The 16327-nt window shown below is 40.7% G+C and overlaps 1 protein-coding gene across 9 annotated transcripts in view; it reads left to right on the top strand.

Moving 5' to 3' along the window:
• The window catches only part of LOC308200329 (contactin-4), a 300384-nt gene that overhangs the window by 228720 nt on the left and 55337 nt on the right, over positions 1-16327 (top strand). For all 9 annotated transcript variants that reach the window (XM_080605918.1, XM_080605910.1, XM_080605912.1 and 6 more), the window contains 5 exons: positions 878-980; positions 1608-1792; positions 10100-10236; positions 11687-11816; positions 16102-16252. In XM_080605918.1, the coding sequence (XP_080462044.1) occupies positions 878-980; positions 1608-1792; positions 10100-10236; positions 11687-11816; positions 16102-16252 (706 nt within the window). The remainder of the gene's footprint in view (positions 1-877; positions 981-1607; positions 1793-10099; positions 10237-11686; positions 11817-16101; positions 16253-16327) is intronic.

The following is a 16327-nucleotide window of genomic DNA, read 5'->3' as shown; positions in this document are numbered from 1 at the left end:
TGACTCGTTAGTGCACCAAAGCAGGCGTTGCACAGGTCACCACGTACAGAGAGATTGGATGTAAGTCCCAGAGCGAGCATTTTCAGCTTCAAGCCTCTCTAACTGTGAAAAAAGTAAAGCCAAAAGGCTTCCCTTGCCACCTCTTTGCAACGCAGGGAGACAGAGAGCAGCGCTGCAGCCACAGCCACCGTACCCAGCCCTGCCGCCCCTGGGTGCCCCGGCAGCGCCCTGCGGTTGGGATTTAACCTGCAATCATCAATTAGCTGATAAGCACTACTGGTGAAATTATATGTACTGGTTTTAAGACAGTAAGGTGACAAGAAATGGAGCGATTTGTCATGAGTGTAACGGCCCTTTTATGTGCACAAATTTTTTAACGCTGTTTGGTGAAGAGGCTGCCACAATGTGTGGTTTACTGGGGCAGTAAAAATAATGAAATTGCCCAAGGAGTGTATGGTCTCTGTGCCTCTAACTCCTTGAAGTTAATAGAAGCCTTGATTACCCCCAATACTTTTAAAACTTTTTGTAATGGCATTTGTTCCGCATTTCATTTTCTAGAAGGCGGTGAACCTCCCTTATTATTGCTTCCTTTATGTCACAAGTTACCTGCAAAACCCCTGAATATTCAAAAGTCAAAAATAACACAGCCATGAAGAAATGTTAATCTTTGGCAGATGGTGTGGAGCGCTGGTTCCGATTTTCCTCTGGTAGTAAATGGGAAAAGAGCCCACACTGCACGGCTGTTAGCAACAGGCCATGTTTAAAATGAATGGATTAATTGGGCAAGTAATGATGTAGAGAAGAGCTCTGCACAGAAACACTTGCGGATTTATTGCAAAACCTCAACCAAGTCTTAGTCTCTCTTTTACGTTCGCAGGGGTGATGGGGGAGTATGAGCCGAAAATAGAAGTGCAGTTCCCAGAAACGGTTCCATCTGCAAAAGGAACAACGGTGAAACTGGAGTGCTTTGCCCTGGGAAAGTAAGTTGTTAGCCACCGTTATTTCTTCATCTTCTGGCTTTCATAGTGCTGTACTGTGGAGTTTGCAAGGTTTGCTAATCCTTCACTTTCCGCAGCAGGAGTTACTTATTTCCAGGATTCATTACAGACAGAGGACTTGGGGAGCAGGGACTCTACTCAACAAAAACAAAAACTCCCAAGGAAGAGAGAAGATATAACTTATTTTGTACAGATGTGGTTGTACATCTTCACTTCTGAGGTCTCACGCAAAACCTAAAACATGTCCTGGTTCTAGAGTAAGCACTAGCAGCACTTCCAAAATGAAAGCGTGGGATTGATAAGAAAATAGATGTATTGTCACAGCAGAAACCCAAATTCAACTTTGTCAAAACAGCACTTTTATAACATAGTCTCCTGCTTTTAAGGCTATGTGAGCAATACACCATTGGTATGCATGTACTTATATAAAGTGTATATATGGCACCCAACATAAAATTGCTCCAGATCCTGGGCAGAGTCTTCAGACTGACCACGTCTTCATCATCCTCAAACACGAAGCAGTTTCAAGTTCATCAAGATGAGAAGCTATCAGGACAAGACCTGTAGCTTTTATTACAAATCTGATTTTGCTTTATTTTTCTCATTTAGCCCAGTTCCTACGATCAGCTGGAGGAGAGCAGATGGGAAACAGATACCCCGAAAAGCTAGGAGACACAGATCAAGTGGACTTCTAGAAATCCCAAATTTTCAGCAAGAAGATGCTGGGCTCTATGAGTGTGTTGCTGAAAATGTGAGAGGGAAAAATGTGGCACGAGGACAGCTGACGTTTTATGGTAAGCAGACTGCCTGATTTTAGGTGGTTTTATTGTATCAGATGCAATATGCAGTAAATATTTTGTGAGAATATCATTCTGGATATTTTTAAAATGACTTTCCTTTACAAAAAACGCATCTCTAAAAAGGTGTAATTTGAAATAAAACCTGTCTGAATAGCACATATTGATTGAGAATCAAAGCTGCTGGAAAACAAAAACACATCACTGGAAGGACATTGGCATGGTAACATGCAGAAAGCACTTGCAAGCAGTTCATTTGCTTCCTCGTGGCCAGGAGTACAGAGCAGGGATTTTGGTGGAGCATGATGGTGGTTACAGCTTGTGATTTATTATGCATGTATTGCTCCACACTATAGGTGTCGTTCCCAGCTTGTGTTAATAAATGTTAATTGTGTATAACCAATTAAAGGCTGCTTGCAGAATGGGTTTCTGGTAGTGGTTGCACAGCCTGGAAGTGAGGTATTAACCATGTTAGAGCCTGCAGTCAGGTCCACCTAAAGGCTTTCTTCACCTGCTTCTATGAGACTCTGATATTTTAGAATTGGAAATATTTCCAAAAGACATATTTAATTTTGAAATCCGATTTTTTTTGAGCTTCCATTTCATTTCTTCATTTATAGTTGACTAAAACAAAATGAGGCAATGTTACAAAGGGGTTAAATAGCAAGAACAAAGTGAAATCTTTCATGTTAAAGAAAGAATTTGGGGTTGATTCAAACTGTTTTTTCTTTTTAATTAAAAAGGTTTGAGGATTGCTGCTTCTGATAATAAAAAATTGCATGTTTCTCTTGATTTTTCCCATGTGGACAGTAAATGAAGTCTCATCAGTTGTAGAGTTTTGCTCAGCCCAGGGCCAAGGCTGCAGTAAATCAAGCCTTTGGTGGACTCCTACTGGAGCAAAAGTTAGATTACAAGCTAATTAACCAAGTGAAATTTCCCAGTCCAGATCCCGTTTCTGGTGGACAGCAGATCATACACAAAAGCTGCCACCATGGCTTGTGTCGATTTTCACAGTGTTTCAGCACAGAAGCTAAAGGCTTCATGGGAAGAGCAGCGTCCTCCTCTCCCTGGTGGTCCTAATGCGGGGAACCATCTTTACGTCCTCTTTTCTTCATGTAAGCAGAGGGTTCCTTACAGGGGACTGTTAGCCTATGATCTCTGCTAATTACTGCTTTTAAAGATAATAGACTAAAATACCAGGCTTGTCTTCAGAATGATTAGTTGTTGGTCTGTAAATACCCAGTTTTCAAGGATAGCCTGGGTTTGGCAGCCATTTATTACTGAAAACAGATTGTTTTTTAACAAAACTCAATTTCTGCAAGCTACGCTCTAGAGTTTCACGTAGCAGTGATTTTTTTTTTAAGGAAAGCAACTTCCTGTAAACTTTTCATATGAATAGTTGAGGCTGAATGAAAGCTATTTTTCTTTTTTAAAACTGAGAAGTATTATGTCATTATGGAAATATAACAGCAATGTTGGCAGAGCTTCACCAGTTGCTTTTGGTGGATCGGGGGCTGATGCTCGGAGCAGGGAACGCTCTGGAGTGTTTGATGTGGAACATCAGGCAGGGGCTTACGTGCAGTGCTGCACAGGGACACGCTCTGTCACAGCGTCTGCCCTGGAGATTAAAATCTGGCTTCAACAGTGTTACTCTTTTAAACCTGGTTATCTGCCTCCGTGCATAGTAAAAAAAAAAAAAAAAATAGAGAGAGAAGAAGAAAAAGAAAATGAAATTCAAATTTGCCTGCTCACTGTAGATAACCCAGCCCTGCCTGTGTTGTCAACTTCTTTCAGTGCTACTGGAAGTTGTCAGGAAAGGTTGACTTCTGTTGTATTTCATTCTTGTATCAATGTTTATTTTTTCCTCTGTTAGCATATCAGTGACATGAAAGTTGTTTGACATTCTTGTTGCGGCAGGAAAGGTTAATTAAATGTGCAAGATCTGTTCTTCCTCCATTTTCTCTGCTTTGAGCCCCTACAATAGGCTGTGCTTTATTGTTCTCCTACAGCATTTGTTCTGAGTGCTACATGTCCTACTTGATAGATAGACCTATATGACAGAAAACATGTTAGTGTTAATGCAATTACAGTGACTTATGCCTGTTTTCCTGACTATTATAACTCTGAATGACATATCACTTGGTTTTTTGCTTGCTGTAAGACTCTCTTGTTCTGTCTGCCACTCCTAACCTGATACCGTGTACCTGAAATCAGCTCCTGAGCTCCAGCAAATTAAACTGGAAACCAATCCTTCTGTATTTCCACCCGTATGTAGCTGCCATAAAGGCACGTTGTGCTGCGATGCTGACTGCGCAGCCCATGGCTCCTGTGCAGTGCCTGCCGGCCAGAGCTCACCACGATGCTGGCTCTGTTCTGATCCCAGCATTTCGGAAGTGCTCACATTGACCTGATTCTATTTTTAATCTGGCTGCTCATGAATTTTCAATTCACAAATTTTCCATTCAACCCTCCATGAGGCTCAGATTTATATCCTTAGCAGAAAGCAACGTCATGGTGGTGTTGCTTTTTTTTTTTTTTTTTCCAAAATTACCATAAACATTACCTTAGCTAGCTAAGTTAAAAAGGAATTTCCTTTTCTTTCATAAAACCAGCATTGAAAAGATGTTTATTTGTTAGCATTGTGGATGTTGTTTCATTGATGTTAAGTCTCCCAGGTCCTATTTTATTCAGATCTTCCTTTGTCAGAGAGTTGCAAACCCAAAGGTTGTTTTGAGTGCAGGGCAGGAGGCAGTGGGCAAACACACAGCCCCAAGGAACTTGGGCAGTGTTGCTGGTGCCACTCATCGTGGTGCTCAAAGCCCTCCATCTGGGCTGGGAAACCGTTTAATTGTCTGGGAAGAAACCAATTAATTGTCTGGACCACTTTTCAGATTAAAAATTTCTGAAATCGAACTCACACCAGGAATTTATATGGCATAATTTTACACTGAAAAGGGTTCCTCTTTCATGAATGAGCCTCTGGTTTGTTTGTGCTAAAGCCACTTTATGCCACTCTGTAAAACAAGCTCAAATGTAAATCACATTATGTTCTTCATTGTTGTTAGAGGTCTGAAAAGGAAAATTGCATAAGTGAAAATCAGGGAATTGTATGTCCCTACTCCACTTAGGCCCCAGATCACAAAGAATTTGCTGAAAAAAAATCAAAAACACTTGAAATAATATGAGTTACTGGACTGATAAAATACAAGAAAATTAACATAAATAGCACAAGTATATGTTATTATTAGTTATAATTTACATGCTTCATCTGAAAACCTAGTTTGCTACCCATTATGTAGACATATCAGAAAGCACCTTCAAGCATCTCCATATTAATTTTATTTAAAGTTCTCAAATCTCGTGTTGTTTCTGAATAGTGTGCCAATTTAACTCTTGGTTAACCACCACTTAAAGACCGGCCAGCAGCCAAATCCATCCTTTCTGCAAGCAGCAGCTGGCTGTGGGAGCAATCACTGCGGTGCCCATCTCCGTTGGTTGCACTCTCCCAGGGGAAAATCAGTGTTCTGGATGAGGATGGCTTCCCTCCTGCCAGCAGAATGTGTGTTTTCTCAGACTTTCGTGCAGGATGAAATAACTCTGAGTTTTGAATAATGTGCCGCCTGAAGGAAGTAAGGGTTTTCTGCACAGACAGCAGGCATCTTTCTCCTCTACTTCCCCTTTTCCTAGGGATAGCTGGAAACCTGCTTAAAGATAAATCAATTTTTAGGAGATTCAGAAAAAGTGCTCAAATTACTGTCACTTTGCCTTCTAAAAATAGCTCTTCATCGTGAGAAGCTAAGGCAGGTATAAGAAATGAAGAGTGAAGGCTACTCAGAGAATACCCACATCTTCCTTATTCTCCTGGGTCACTACAGTCTAGAGCGTCAGTGATTAAAAATAAATAAATCCCTGAGGTCTGGTCTGTATGAACGTGCCTGTAATACACACAGACTTTTGGTGCCTGACATAAATGGGGAAAAAGTCATGCAGTGGTGCAGAATAGCTTATGGAACCGGAATTAAATACAGGTAAGGGACAATTTAAGTAGATTTTATCAGCTAGATTAGTTCCTTTGAATTCTCCTTTGTTTCTTTTCCTCCGGTACTTAATATTTTAGTAACAAGCAGAGCTCTTCAGCTGGTGAATTATGGTCAGTCTTCCAGAAAGGCAGAAAGGAGACAAACTGCCCAAGCAGTAGTATTGGACACAGGCAAATGAAGGGAGATGATTTTGATGTGACATTCAAGCAAATGACTTTGCGGGGGAGATTTGCACGTTTGAGACTTGTATGGATTTCAAATAGTCTTCAGTTGGCAGCAGAGGTCAGGAGGAAGAGATTAAGAGGAGGAAAGGAAGAGAAGAGAAAAAGTGGTAACTTGAAGTCTGGTTTCACATTCCTGTGATCGTTGGGAATGACAACAAATTAGGGACATATGGGTGTTGTTTACAGAAGCTATATCCCCATTTGGACCAGGATGACGCGTGCACTTGTCTGCACAAACTTTATACACTGGCTGTATCGTTTATTTTTAATTACTCATGTATTTCTCCCATCTGTTTTTCTTATTTCTTATGCTTGGCTTTCTGGTCTTTAGGCATTTCTGATCCTGGGCTCAGTCTCAATCTCCTCAGAATAGATAGAGTAATGGACAGTCATTCAGCCCTTCATCTGCCATTAATGATGAATTACACAGCCTGCTCTAGGTCATCAGCTGCTATAAATTGGCTTAGGAACACTGAAATCAATATACACCGACCAAGAATTGGATTTTGTGTATGTATTAGTACCTCATTTGCTTTAGTCTTTTGGGTTGTTTTGAACTCGCAGGAGCTTAAGTCCTACAGATTTATTTCTGTTTTACTTCTCACGTTGCTCCCAGAATTCCTTGGTTTTGTTCCTTATTTCTGATATGAAGCATCATCATCAGCTGTGTCATTTCATTTTCAAACGTATTTCAGGACGTGATTTCTAGTCTAGATTCCCAGTGCCTACTTTTGCCTCTCAGTTTGTTATAGGGAACAGACTCACTCTAGATTCTTTTCTCTTGAAGAAGCAAGAGTATACTTGGGCGTTATTCTGTAATCACCTGGTTTAAAATGCCCCACTTTATGTTTGTGAAGGCTAAGTAAAAAAGGTTGGTGGTTTTTGTGGTTTTGGTTTTTTTAACCCATACTTATCATTGTGCTTTTGTCCACCTGAGACCCATTCCAGGCAGCTATCATCACCTAGGAGGGGGGATATTTTTCTTTAAAACTATCATTGTGCAAGTGTCATGCTTATATTTTAAGCTTTTTCTTCCACTTTATATATTATATGATTTTTCTTTGCAACTCAGATGAATTCTTATCAACTTATGTGTAATTTTTTTTCTTTAGTACCAGATTTTTCCTCCGGGATCTTTCCAACCAAAGCCTGTACCCCTAATACAGCCATAATATTTCCAGTCCCATCATATGGAAGAATTTGTCTTTGCTCAGCACCACAGAAATGAAATGAAAGACTTTTTCAAGAACACTACTACCAGTCATTAAATTTAAAAAAAAAAAAAAAAAAAGTTATCTTGAACAATGCAGCTATACCAGAAAATGTAGCATAGAGCTGATTTCATACCCTTATTTGAATTATTTTAATTATCGTGCTTGAAATCTTGTGGCACATTACCGTGTCTTGGTATGATCCCCAATGGGAGGCTGTCAAATTTCATTATATTATGGCAACTCTCATTTGGTGACTCAAACATATTCGCTCCATGGACCAACCCTTGTGTATTACTCAAGATTAAGTCAAGAGCGTGCCTGGTATTCTCTGAAATGAGCTGTTCAAAGGAGAGGTTGACCTAATTAGAAATGTCTCCCAAAGAGCAGCAGAGAACTAAGTTCCTGGGAAACAAAGGGCTCCTCCAGTTTTCTCTTAGCTTTTTTTTTTTTTTTTTGACCTAATATGCTTGTTCCGTAGTCATCTGCAACATAAATAGCTGTAGGATGGAAAGTTTAACCAGGTTAAATAACTGGAAAGGATGAACCGTGGTGTGAGCCCATGGCCCACGGGTGCCACGCGTGCATTGCAGCGAACAGGCTGCCCGCAGGCTCCCGGTGCTTCCAGCACCGCGGGTCTAAATCTGCGCACAGTTCCGCAGGGTAGGATTTCACACTTGTAACATGCACTCTGTAAATGAAGGACTGGATGGGTATGAGTCTTTCACTGGGTTGAGTAAGAGCTTGCCTTAGTCAGGGAGCCTGATTGCCTGCAATGAGGATAAGTATTGAATTGAAATAAGGCTAAATCTTGAGTCGGCTTTGCTCCTCACACGAGGGTTTTTCTGTTTTCTTTCTTTTTACATAGCTTACATTTATATGCTGTAGAGCCCACTGTGCCTTTTATGCGTTTTATAACTTTGCAGGTTCCTTTCAGTTGTTTTGTCTGCTTTTTTTGTTTTCTTGTGGGAAATCAGTAAAACACTACTGCAGAAAGGCAAATGGATCTGTGTGGTTTTGCAGAGCTCTTTTTACGATATCATAAGACTCTTTTCAAAACCATGAGTTAGATGCTATTAGAATAGTAAATATGGAGACTCATGAGTAATCTGCAAATGTCCTTGAGCCAGTGAACCTGCGGAGTTGCACAGGGTGTCTCGGCTCAATGGAATTGTTCAAGTTCTTACTCCAAAAGACAGAGCTGACTTTCATCTTCCTACATTTAAAGCCTTTCCTTTTCATATGTCTTCAGATACAGTTAATAAACAAGCTTAACGTACTACAGGGCAGAAGGGGCAGCCAGAGAAGCAAGCACCACTCACCTCTCCTTTTCAGCTCCTTCTCTTGCTCCGGCATTGTCATTATGTTCAGTTTGACTTTCTGCTTTTCTTACAAGTCCCTTGGAATATTTCTTGTGGCATATTTAAGATTCTGTGCAAAGTTCTTCCGCTTTCTTCTGTGCTTTGTTGTTTACAGACACAGTGAGAAGGGAAGCACGCAATGAGGTGGATGTGGGATTAGGCACACATCTGTCGCAGTCTGAACAGAGTTTTAAAAGGCACTGAGCTCTCTGAGAGTGTATATCCAGCATCTCATAATGGTAGACATGCCAATAGTTTAAGTATAGTCATACCAACTTTAAGTTCAACTTAGCATTTTCATATAACGTTTTTTAATTTATCCTTTCAGATCTTTTTTCTGGTCCCTGTTTCTATCTAAAGGAGATATAAGTTTTTATTATTTTTTTTTTCTCTTGGAGTAATCTTAATTTTTTTTTATCTGATTACATGTGAAAGGGGATTAGCCAGGTTCTTGGAGACCTCTGCTGGTTATATCTTCCTACTAAGTCTCTCAGATTTTCTTACTTCAAAATAGGGTAAATGACCACTAAAAAAACTGAACTCACTGTTTTTTTTTATTTCCCTCTTTTTTTTTTTATGGTATTTTCTGAAAAGTATTGTAGATAAATCTAGACTGATGAGGTTTGTGAAGGTAACATAAGAAAAAGGGTTTGCATGGTCTCCAAAAAAGAAGTGGCAATTTTGATCTGCATGTAGGGTCTGGCTAAACTTAATCTATATGTTAAAAACAAACAAATGACAACAAACTCCGATAATAATATGTAAAACATAGCTTAAAATATAATTGCATAAGTGTCTGAAAACTACCAGCACCATTTGTCACCAAATTCTAAAATTTATCTCCAATATCTGCTTTTGGAGTTATTAGGTTTCTTCAATGTCATCAATATAATTATCGACTCCAAACAGTTTTTCATACACATGGAAGATCTTCATAGGACGGTATTCCATGGATCTCACCCAAGCCTAAAAAAATGTCTGAGAATATATTATTTGTACCTGAATCAGTGAATCATGGAATTTAAAAGTTCCATGTATAATCTTAATTTCAGTGTGGAGGTAGCTCTAAATTACTTTTTTTTTTTTCAGTTGAATACTAAATGTCTCTTTTTGAAGGCTTAGTGGTCCAACAACGCCATCTATTCCACTGGGGCAGCATGTGAACCATTGCTTTGTTTTGATATGGTGATGATGATGATGATCTGTGTTTCTGAAGCTGCTCTTTTTCATTAAATGTCTTTATTAAAAATAAAAGTTAGGAGAGCAGGTTCTGATCTTGCACATGCTACCTTCAGGAATTAGAACTGAACTCGGGAAAACAAAGTAAAATGGATCTTCATGGTTAGTAAGCATGTTTTTAAATCCAGCCCTTAAATGTGATGATAAAGAAATGTATGGTTGCTTGCATCCTGAAGGGCATGCTATTGTTTGCAGACATGAGGCTTTATTCATTCCTTCTGCATTGCAGCTCAGCCCAACTGGATTCAGAAAATCAGCGATGCACACGCAGCCATTGAGGAAAGTGTTTTCTGGGAATGCCGTGCGAGCGGGAGGCCGAAGCCCTCGTACCGCTGGCTGAAGGACGGGGAGCCACTGCTGCCCCAGGTAGGTGCTGCTGGGGTGGCTTTCTCATTCTGCATATTTTATAACTTTTGGAATAGAAATGGAAGTGATGGCAGTGTTCTGAAATCCCCATGCTCTGTAGGCAATTCCTTGTCATACCTGGTGGGTGCTTCTCTATGGCATTGAGGTCCTGGGCTGGAGGAGAGGGAGACGCCCCGTCCTTTCTCATGGGCAGATGTTGGCTTCAAGAGAGCTGTTGTTAATGACACATAGGGTGTCCGGATAGCTGTGGGTTTAAAGCTCCTCCTTGAAATGAAGGATCCACAGTGCAAATCTAAGAGCGGAAACGTGCATGTGAGAAAGTGGGAAAGGCTGAGTGGGACTATGGATGGACATGGATTCATTTTTTCAGTTTATGGTTTTGAGGTGAACTTCAGATGCTACTGAAACCTTAGCTGCTACCGAAACCATTTCTGCTGGTCTCTAGCAGCATTCCCATTCCTCCTGCCCTCCTTCCAGGGACACGAAGAACGGCCTAGATGGGTGATCCATAGGAGCAGAGCAAGAGCATCCTCTAACCACCAAGGGGAATTGCTCAGTCCTGCAATTGTCTCAATTATAACGGCAAACTAAACAAATTACCAAAGCACTGATTTCACAGTAAACTGCATTTTTCCCCTTCACTTACTGTGAAAGAACATGGCTGCCCAGATTTGATCAAACCCTGACAAAGATTGCACAAACATTAAATTTCCACCCTACGGCCAAGTAGAAGGCCAATAGCTCTTTATATTACTATTTTGTTTTAATGGTGAAACTCCTGGGAAGGGAGGGAACACTTTGTTTTACTTATTAAAATTGATAACATGAGCTCCATATCCTTAGGCTGACAAATGATACTGTGGTCTTTTGTTCCACACACTAATTTTACTTGCTTCATGCTGGTCACTAGCAGATGGTCTTGTACTTAAATCACGTTAGTGGCTGATACAAAGAAAAGGATCATTAAATTATTAACATCTATATTCTTTTCAAAAAAATGCAGAGGATTTTGAATATTTCCCATTGTACCAGCTAAGATGGCAACCAGTCTTCCAGACCTTCGTTGCCCCGTATACCTGTAATGCCATTGCTTTAAAGAATGAGGTTGGCTCTGATATGCCACCATGGAACAAAAGTGCAATTTTTTATTCAAGTTTACTTACTTGAAAGGGAGATTAATCTAAACGGTTTGGGTATTAAATCAATGAGAAGTCAAGGGAAAGTCTTCCAATTTAAATTACATTTACCAACTACTGTATTGTTTTTTTCCACTTACTATGTAACCTGACAAGAATTTAGTTGGCAGACAAATAGATTGGAGCATGCAATTTTTTCTTGTTGCCCCTACCTTTTTTTCTCTACCTGGACACAGTATGGCACAACTCCTGCTGGGGTTATGTTCCAAGGAGGGATCTCCTTACTCACTTCTTTGTTTCACTGTTTCTTACAGGGCAGAGTTCAGATAGAGCAGGGCTCACTGACGATAGCGAACGTCAGCCTGTCGGACGCCGGGATGTATCAGTGTGTAGCAGAAAACAGACATGGCATCATTTTTGCCAGTGCAGAACTGAGTGTCATAGGTAAGTTTACTTTCCTGAGTGCTACAAACCTTCCAAAATTGGCACAGCTTTAACCCAAACTGGTTCTGCCAAGTTTCGGTGTCTGAAGCAGAAGTGCTGCTGAGGATTTTTGTCAAGATGTTGTTTTTAAATAGAGCATAAAATGAAAACTTCAGAAAGTGGATATATAGAGAACAGATTTCTTTACATGATCCCGTATTCTCGTATTCATCCAGGTAACTGAGCACAGAGAGCTGGCAAGCTCACTCACCTCTTGCTGTTAGAAACATGTTGTGGAGACACCCACGTATTGCCCCAGTTCAAAGCACACTGGACAGTAGCTGCCTGCTCGTGGGCTGCAGAGACGGACTGTCCTGAGGAGATGTTGAAAACCCTTCTGTCCGAATAGACCATTCGCCATCCAAACGGCAATCACGATGCTTCAGTCCCAAACCCTCACCAAGAAAAATAACTCCTGCCCCACCTGTTTTGTGTACCCCTACTCTAGTTTTCTCTGTTAGTATCAGGAGAAGCTCCTGTGAACTGAGAGTCCTCAGCTCCTCCAGCGGGTTAGAATCAGGCTTAAAGTGAAATCCAGAAGATGTGTCTCTGAATGAGAACAGAATTCAAGTCTCCAGACTCACACTCTGTACTGAATTAACAAGCTGTTTTCCCTGCTTTCCTCAACAAAACCTAATGGGAACTATTGGAGACAGCTCTGGGAGTGTTACTGATGTGTAAGGAGGCAGCAGGATTACAGAAACAGGCTCAGCTCAGTGATGCCCAGTGCCAAGACAAGAGCAATGGGCATGAACTGAAACACAGAAAATACCATTTGAACACAGAATTTGTTTTTTACTGCTTCAAAAGCTGGAACAGGTTGCCCAGAGAGGTTGTGTCACTTCCATCTTTGGAAATATTCAGCACCCAACTGGACACGGCACTGGGCAACCTGCTCAGGCTGGCCCTGCTGGAAGGAGCTGGGGCTGGACCACCTTCGAGGCCCCTCCTGACTTCAGCTGTCCTGCAGGTCTGCACCTCACCCCCAAGTGTTGCTCTGAAAGTTCATGTGTGAGTGATAGGCCTAGGAACCAATAAGTCAAAATATGTATGTAGTTTTGAAGAGTCAAATAGAATTTGCAATTCAGAAATAGTGCTTTAGTTGTTTTCAAAGTGTGTGTTCAATAGCATAATTCCCTGCTTTATCCTGAAGAACAAAGCATGAGGTCTTTTCTGATTATGGCATTTTCAATATCGGTCATTTTTATCAGCAGCGATACATGCCTGGATAGAAAAAAAAAAATCATTTGAAAGATTGTCATTGTTGCTGTTCAAGAAAAGTACAATAATGTTCAATAAATCAGACTTCACAGCACTAAGATATATTGGGCGTGTTTCTGCATGAAAGAAATTCAAATAAGCCCCCTGATGCTTTCCCTGTCTATTCAAAACCCCTGGAGACGTGAGCCTTTGTCAGGAAGGCAGATCTCGGAAGGTGTGGGCTGTTAGCGCGTGCCTCCAGCCCTCCTGGGGCCCAGCAGCCCCGAGTACCCAGTGGCCTCTCGGAGCCAGCGATGGCATTGATGCTGGTCCTGAGAACGTGGTCACTGACATTTTTGGACTGCAGGTTGAAGACCAGGCCTGCAATAACAAGACAGCATCGTCTGCACACTCAATGCAGACTGAGCCACCACACAGAGAAATGTGACTGAAAACGGAGAATTCAGGGTATCTATAACAAATGTGATTTCTACCCTCACCAAGCTTTAGAGGTAAGAGGGACATCCCCATGTAGACCCCATGTTGGCACCAAGAGCAAAGACTTTGGAGAGCCTGCTCTTAAAAACCTGCCAGATAAATTGTACTTGGCCGACTTCTCATCTGGATTACACCATCTTGCTTCTCTGTGTCACATGAGAAGTACCAGAATGGTGTGCTGCACATCAATTTCTATGGATCGGTGATTTAATTTGGCATTTTTAAAGAAAAACAGTATGTTTTCCTTTTCACAAGGGTTTTCAGAGGAGGTTCAATATTCTGAGCTCTCGCTGAGAAATGTTAGCTTTTAAACAGATCTTTCTGAGTATAAAAATGGTTTTTTTAACAGGTCCTGAAGTTAAGCACTTGAAATGATTAAACACCACTAATAGCAAGTGAGGCTTATAGCAAAATTAAGTGAAAAAGAGAAATGGAAAATTACAGATAGAGCTTTTCTCAGAGTGATTCTTCTCTATTATTGTTGCCAATTATATTGCCTGGAGTCTTCAGCTAGAACCAGAATCCTGTTGTGCTGGGCATTGTAAAAGCATATAGTAAAATGCAATCACTGCCTGGAAGAGTTCTCAAGCTAAATGTTTGAAAAAAATGGGGAGAGAGGCCTAGAGTGAGGAAAAAAATGAAATTGAAATCCTCATTTTACAAACAAGGTGTGGAGCCATTAAATGCATTACCCCTCAAGTGGCACGGGGAGGCTACGGAAGTGCTGAGAACAGAGTCCAGAGTTTCTAAATTTCAGATGCAACATTTTACATCCCTGTCTCATCCATAAGCGTGTGTACCTGCAGAAGAGACCTTTTTTTTTTTTTGTCTTCATACAAGCAACTCTTTATTTTCAGCTAACTGACCTATTTCACAAAACCCATAGACGAGTACAAGAAGCTGTTTCACAAGGTACCACCACCTGAACAAGTCTGTTGCAACTCCTAGTGATACGGTGTTTCGTAGGGATGACTCAGTCTGTGGCTGAGGGCTGAATATCTTGCATAAGAATCAGACTAGATTTTCCTCCTACCCCTAAATTTCAGTAGTTTTTATCCCTCGATAACTACTTTGTTTGTCAGCCATCATAGAATAAAACCCATGTCGTGTAACTCCTCTGTCACAGGCAGGATTGCAGGTAAGTAGAAAGTTACTTAAAAAAAAAAAAAAAGTCTAAGCTGATGCTTACAGAGATGGAAATAACAAGATTATTCACAAATCTATTTTGCCGATAAATTTTGGACAGTCATCTGAAAAATTTTCCAAAAAGTAATAATACATTAATTATGATATTATGTTATAGCTAAGCTTCATCTGGTTCTGAGTGCATTGGAATCCTCAGGATGCTGCCTTAATTTTGAAATGTTTTATATATAAGGTGTTGTTTTTCAGGTGGCTCTTACAGTCTTTAATAACATATACGTTTTCCCTTATGCTAAAATGAATCAGCTCTCTATGGTTAGACATAGCAGGCAGGACAGCTCAGAGATTTGTGAATTCTGTTTCATAAAAGTGGAAGGTAGAAGAGATCTATGAGATCATAAAGCCCATCATGTTATCAACGTAGGATTATTTTTTATATTCAACTCTTTTGCGGCAGGAATGATATTCAAAAGAATGGAGGCAGGCAAGATGCTGTAGGAAAAATGAATTTGCTTTCTGTATCACACTGCAGGTTTTTGTCTCCCAGCTGATTCAGGTGAGCTTTAGATCATTTTCTGGAGCATCAAGCAGTTGCAATGCACAGTGATCTAAACTCTCACCTTGCAGGGTGCAGCAAGAAAGAAAGATGAGCAAACAGCTGCAAGCTTTTGGGGATATGACGACATGGCAGAAGGCACAGGGATGGAGAGAATTTGTGGGGACCAGGAGGGACTGGGCAGAGTTTGCTGCCACTGGGCTGTCTGAGAGCAAACTCCTGTGAGCAAAGACGAAGTGAGCAGGTCAAGAGCTGTTCATGAAACCCTTAAGCTGCCTCACCTATTTGCTTTGAGCTTTCTGTACTGAAAAAAAATTTTTTTCCTATTTGATATAAATAAAACCTTCTGGTCTTCCTAGAGGCAGCTTCCTCCGAGCTCTGCCTGTCATTTGGTCTCATCAAATAAATCATTAAAAATCCTTTGAGGCAGGCATCAGAAGCCAAACAATCTCCTCCGTGCCGGGCCTGCCTTGCAGTCAGGTTGCAGACTGTCTGCAGGGCTTTGGTGTTTGCCTCAATGAACATTTGACTGTTTTTCACAAAATAGAAGTTTGTGCCCTGGAGAAACTAAGACAGATGATTGGAGAGTACCCTGTGCCCTGATGACTACTGAAGTCTTGCCTTGTTTTGCTTGGTTCAAGACCTGGCTGTGTCAAGGTCTCTCAGCTTTATAGCATCAAAATAAAAGACCCTCTCCTGGCAACAACTGTGAATATAAAGTATTAAAAATAAAATTTTAAAGCAGATCATTCAGCAATTACAGGTGAGAAGAAACCCTGGAATATTCTAATGTGTCCGACTACCTTTTCCAGAGGTAATTCTGATCTGTTTTTTTTTTTTTTCTTTCAGCTGTCGGTCCAGATTTTTCCAAAACTCTCTTGAAAAAGTTAACTCTTGTGAAAGTGGGTGGTGAAGTAATCATTGAGTGTAAGCCGAAAGCTTCCCCCAGACCTACTTATTCTTGGAAGAAAGGAAAAGACATCCTAAGAGAAAATGAGAGGTAATGTTTTAAAGTAACCATTTATTTCATTAGCTTGCTCCAACCCAGGGGCTTTCAGCAATGAAAGCTAAATTT

The sequence above is a fragment of the Anser brachyrhynchus genome (genome assembly GCF_964034855.1).
Source record: "Anser brachyrhynchus genome assembly, chromosome: 10".
Lineage (NCBI taxonomy): Eukaryota > Metazoa > Chordata > Aves > Anseriformes > Anatidae > Anser > Anser brachyrhynchus.
This window is presented reverse-complemented; position numbering and strand designations above follow the sequence as displayed.